The sequence below is a fragment of the Oncorhynchus gorbuscha genome, linkage group LG06 (assembly GCF_021184085.1).
Source record: "Oncorhynchus gorbuscha isolate QuinsamMale2020 ecotype Even-year linkage group LG06, OgorEven_v1.0, whole genome shotgun sequence".
Classification (NCBI taxonomy): Eukaryota; Metazoa; Chordata; class Actinopteri; order Salmoniformes; family Salmonidae; genus Oncorhynchus; species Oncorhynchus gorbuscha.
In genome coordinates, this window is record NC_060178.1 from 67,422,296 (window position 1) to 67,427,932 (window position 5,637).

Consider the following 5,637-nt stretch of genomic DNA (forward strand, 5'->3'; position numbering starts at 1 on the left):
AAATACTGCCTGAAATTTCTCCCTGTTTTGGTGAGATTGATTTTTTTGGCCTGCCTGGTGAATTAGTTAATAGACCAATAAGAAAGAGAGTTCCAAACCTCTGCAAATAACAGCTTGTTTTCGTTTTCCCCTCTTCACTCAGACCACTCACAGGTAGTCTTACTAAAATTCTTGCTTGAGAAATTGCTCTTTCCTAAGAAGCATTTTTTGTTTCATTTTGACATTTTTTATTGAAAACAATCAGAGTGAGGTACTTAATTGTTACCCAGATATGATTTGATATATAGATAAAAAATTAGCTGCATTGGACCTTTAAGTCGCTCTGGATGAGAGCATCTGCTAAATGACTAAAATGTCAAATGTAAATGTTTAAAATACAGATTTCATATTGCTGTATTAAATTGTTATTACAAATACAAATAGTATATATTGATGTCACAAATGTAGCATTTTTACAGTTCTTTATTAAAAATGTAGTTATTTGTAACATTTGACTGTTTAAAACCTAGCAGTGCTACTTATGGCGGATATATGGCATTTAGCAAAAAAACATTATTATTTGTCTCTCTGAAATTTCTGCCATTTAACAACCTCATGTCATGATTAGATAGTGAAAAAACACAACAATTTACCTAATATACCAACATTTTTTTAAATAGATATAAAGTGTTTTAGAGTCAAACTCATCATATTTTGATGGCTTTCTTTCATTGATCCTTAATATTCTGAACCCATTCTCTCAATAAATTATATTGAGTCTGAACATTTTAACTTAGGGTACACCGTATTAAAAGTGATGGCTTTAGATGTATGTACTGAAAACCCTATTGAATCAAAACTCTAAATGTATTACATATGCTTAAGGGAGCCACTCCCAAAGAGCTTGTTGCACACCTGCGTAAGGTAAAGGTACGTCTGAATACCAAATACTTAGAAGTGCTTAAATCAAAATGCATAGGAAAGGAATACATTTCCTTTGTCTTAATCGGGCCCATACTGCATGAACACCATCCTTCTTTAACCATCATACTGTATATGGCTGTGACATAAAATGTTGCAGGGGGGGCCACTTTGCATGATCAGAAATCAAATGTTTCTCTTTGTCAGCCTTTGATCCAAATCACTGGGATATCAACAAAATAATTGGTCTGCTATTCTGGGACAGAAGACACAGTCATTCCCTTACCATCATGTGATACACTTCGTCCTAATTAGAGATACACAGGTAGAATTTGGTGATATAATACACAATATGACCAAAAGTATGTGGACACCTGCTCATCGAACATCTCATTCCAAAATCATATTTTTGGTTACTGAAAATATATTTCATAGTGATTTAGATGGTACAACGATTCTCTACACTACACTTTGTCACATAAACTGAAATTAGGCGAATTATTAGAATTGTAGCAACCAATAAATGGTGAAGCAAATTCTATATATTGTACCTTTTAACTTGTATTTTGTATTGCGCAAAGGAGAATTTAACTACAACAATTCAGTTTGATGGAAACACATGTATGGTGGGAAAATATGCATGTAGTTTCCATGCAGATTTTAGAATATTCACATGAAAATCTGTTGCCAATTAAATGAAAACGTAGCTATTGACTCTTTTCATTTGATATGGCCGCTTGTCATTAGATACAGTGGTATTGTATTTGTAGTGCCCTGCTATAGTGCTCCTGTCTGTAAAGAACTAGGTGTTGTTTTTACAGAAAGCCATGCATGGCCCAAGGACTGTCTCACCACTATGACATTTCTCCTATGGTCAAGCCCCCCACATTGTCACAAAGGTATGATGTTTTGTGATGTGATATTTTGATGTGATGTGTGTGTGTGTGTGTGTGTGTGTGTGTGTGTGTGTGTGTGTGTGTGTGTGTGTGTGTGTGTGTGTGTGTGTGTGTGTGTGTGTGTGTGTGTGTGTGTGTGTGTGTGTGTGTGTGTGTGTGTGTGTGTGTGTGTGTGTGTGTGTGTGTGTGTGTGTGTGTGTGTGTGTGTGCGTGCGTGCGTGCGTGTGTGCGTGTGTGTGCGCGTGTGGTGGGAAGAGCTATAGGAAGACGGGCTTATTGTAATGGCTGGAATGGAATAAAAGCAACTGAGTCAAACATATTGTTTCCATATGTGTATTGTGTTTGATGTCGTTCCATTCCAGCCATTACAATGAGGCCGTCCTCCTATAACACCCCCCACCAGCCTCCACTAGTGTGTATGTGTAAAAACCATGACCAGGATATCTGGGTCAAACATTTAAACTTTCCATCTAGTCCTGACCACTAATTTTTTGTTGCCCGTGTTAGGTGTTAAATTCCACCAAGAGCATGACTGAATAACTCCATTGCTTCCCAAAAGGTGTGGTTGCAAGCTTGTGTAATGGGGTAGAGCCGTCTACCTATTTAGAACGCACACTTGTTGGTTTGCCTGTGCCAGTTGTATGCAATTTTTTATTAAGGGCATGGCCTTTTGTCTGAAAGCCTTCCTGTTTTGGTCAAACAGTGGATCCTCGTACTATGTGCTGGTTGGGGTGCCTTGGGAGGACAGTAGTGGTGAAGTATGAGAAATAAGAATAATTGTAAATGTAGTGGGGTTTTTTAGTCGTTGGTGCCCATATTCCAACTAGACCTGCTCTCCTTCTCCCTGGGCACATTCTCCGTGAATGTTGCAACACATTACTATTGTCTGATTGAATATGTGAGTGAAACGTATAAACCCAGTGATATTTGTTTTTTAGGACAGTTTTATGGAGCTCCTGGAGCTGAAGTAGCATGGAAATCATGTAGGCCTATGGCGACTGCCTTGTGACGTGGAAATTATATAATTTCCATGCTCCATTTCTTGATGCAAAGAACACGTGTTTAGTTTAGTCCCGAGGACTGTTTTAGTTGACCTAATACAGGAATAGTATTTCATGTATTTCCCCCACGTTACAATTGGAATGCTAAAAACATTTCCTACCCTGTCTTTGGAGAGCTTGACTGAACCATTAAGCTGTTGGACATCATATTTGGGATGGATATTCAAACATTGTTGGCATATGGGTTGATTTGTACCTTTCTCCTGGATCACAGTATCAAATACCAGTTTATTGTTCGATGGCCATTGTAACAGCCAGACAAGCTTTGTGCTTGTAGAGCTCGAGCAGCCACTTACAACATGGGTCAGGTAATTAGAATGTTTTATTTAAACAAATATCTTTACACTTTGCAAGTAAACAAAAAATACATTTACATTACACAGGAAATAACAGTATAAATCATTGTGTACACATTTACAATATTGGAAATTAACTATGCAGCACCAAGTTATTTATAATACAGGTGTAGACAGAATTCAAATTCTCAGTTAACTGCCACCTCCAGTATAGTATTTACAATACAGTAATTTACTGCAATCAAAGTTAAGTTTCATTAAAAGAAACAAAACAACTCTGCCATTTTTGATGACACGTATCGATCTTTCCTATACACATCCAATGACAACTTCTTTATTTTGCATTCTCCAGCATCAGGGGGAATTGTATTGGTCCATCGCATCCCTCTGGGCGCATCACTTTTCTCCGGAACCCATTTTTCCTTTCCAGTTGTGTTCTGTGCATGTCAGCGTCTCTGACATCTGTCAGATGTGTGTTGGTTGTGGGAAGTGTGTACGTTCAAGACTGTGTGTCAGCATCTGAGGCAGTGTGAATGTCCCGGATGTGTGTCAGCGTCTCTGGCAGGTATGCAGGTTCCGCACTGCCGTCCTGCTGACTCCGGTGTCTTTCTCTCCTCTCTCTAGTCTGCATGAGAGGCCACCTCCACAGTCGCAGCGCTGGAAGAGCTCCAGGCCATGGCCGCCTTTCCTACGGTGATGCGTGCACATCTGGCCCTCCGTCAGCACCGGCTTACAGATACGAGACCAGAAGTGGCGTGCACAGCACAGACCCTCAGAGCAGTCGGAGGACCTTAGGCAGTTGTCACCTTCCCGACCTAGAGAGAAGGAATATGAAGGGTTCTGTTGGAAAGGCCTCATAGTTTCCTTTCAATCCCCTTGGCTTTGTGTTTTTATGGTAACTTATTCATTGGGGACTGGTGGGAAGGACAAATCTATAGGATCTTTATGGGTGGTACTGGATAATGTGTGTGCATGTGTAATGCACACCTACCTTTTACAGAATGTTGACCTTGGGGCAGAGGCAGTCTCTTGCCATAGTGTTCCATGGTGTTGTTCTGCCTATTCTCAACACTGGTAGTGACTGCGGTTTCAGCATCTTGATCACTGGCCTGACAAACACCTGAGGAAAAAGGCACACGTTATCATACAGTCACTTCAGTTGAACACAAGTAAAGTTTTTAAGATGATTACAATATCTCACGATTTCCCATCTTTCTCACCATAAGTGTATTTTATTTTATCTTACTACCACATTAAACGCAAATACATCGAAGGTCTCGCATGGATTAAAAGTGTGATGATCTGAAAATGGTTGTAAAAACAAACATGTTGCGTTTGCATATGTTGAGCTCACCATTGATGCAGCGCTTCCCGGCGCAGCACATAGAATCTCTTGCGCACCGCTTCCGGGTCTTTCGGCATGGGAGACACGCGCCTCGGATACCGTTGCAGAATTCATCGGCCCCACACTCAGCATTGTATGTGCAAGTAGGCTAACATAAAAAAATCAATATTAACTTTAATTGGAACACAATTGCAAAACGCATTTCAGTAAAAGCGTAGGTAAGGTAAAGTGCCCAATAAGCGCTCAGGCATAGGTTAGTGTTGGTATTACGCACAGCTGCAAGAGCGTAATAGTGCAGTTGCTTACCTGCAAAGTGTCCACGACTGCCTTCTGTCCGTCATTACCTGAAGAAGAAGGACGTGGGCTCCGGCTAACCGTGTCAGTGACACCGGGCAAATTCTTGATGGCATTAGAGTTCAGTAAAACAGCCCCAGCGTAAGCATCCCCAAGGTATCCAAACAGCGTGAGATATATGGCCATAAAACGACCAAATGGCAGATTAGGCATACTTCTTTAAGTAAATGATCGGTTTTATGAATTTAAAAAATGAATAAAAAATTCGTCAAATGTAGGGTATTTTAAAAAGTCCGCAAAGTCTTGAATCCTACCACAGTCTCAATAGTATGTTAGTGGGGTATTTTGAGGTATCCTGACGCACGGCTCTGCGATGTTCTCTTTATACATGAAGATCTATTTGCATTCCCGCCCCTTCAAGCGCACAACAAAGGTGTCGGGTGGAATTCCAAATGCGCTTATTAAACTCCCGAGCTCTACTGTACGGAAATGGCCAACACGTGATGGACGAAATCGTTTCCAGCGTTCGTTTCAGAATGTTTCAGTGATCAACAAGTCTCTTGTGATTTCGTCCATCACGTGCATACACGGAGACCTCCTTTAAACGGTATAGGATTCCATTAGAATAGCCTACAGCTCAAAAAAAACTCCTGGCTTATTATGGCACTGCAAAGATAACTCATTTTGGTTCTGGGAATGTTCTCTGAAGGTGTGGGAACGTTCACTGAACATTGCACCAATGTTCCCTAAAGGAACACGCTTTTCTTAAAGTTCTTTGAACTTTCTCTTTTGGTTGTATGGAGGTAGCAGAGAACGTTCTGGGAACGTTCTCTGGAGGTTAAAGT

At 40.4% G+C, this 5,637-nt stretch overlaps 1 protein-coding gene across 1 annotated transcript; it reads right to left on the minus strand.

Moving 5' to 3' along the window:
- Positions 1-3,219: 3,219 nt before the first annotated feature.
- LOC124037226 (dickkopf-related protein 1-like) lies at positions 3,220-5,167 on the minus strand. The gene is made up of 4 exons (XM_046351893.1): positions 4,805-5,167; positions 4,508-4,646; positions 4,145-4,273; positions 3,220-3,968 (listed from the first exon to the last, which is right to left on the minus strand). Exons 1-4 carry the CDS (start codon positions 5,003-5,005, stop codon positions 3,703-3,705), a joined length of 735 nt encoding a protein of 244 aa, XP_046207849.1. The 5' UTR covers positions 5,006-5,167; the 3' UTR covers positions 3,220-3,702.
- Positions 5,168-5,637: the final 470 nt, after the last annotated feature.

Excerpts from the sequence above, each read along its gene's own strand:
- LOC124037226 (XM_046351893.1), bottom strand. The coding sequence starts at position 5,005 with ATGCCTAATCTGCCATTTGGTCGTTTTATGGCCATATATCTCACGCTG. Across the intron at positions 4,274-4,507 it reads CGGGAAGCGCTGCATCAATG|GTGTTTGTCAGGCCAGTGAT; the intron begins GTGAGCTCAACA and ends CTTTTTCCTCAG. Across the intron at positions 3,969-4,144 it reads AGGTCAACATTCTGTAAAAG|GTCGGGAAGGTGACAACTGC; the intron begins GTAGGTGTGCAT and ends CCTTCTCTCTAG.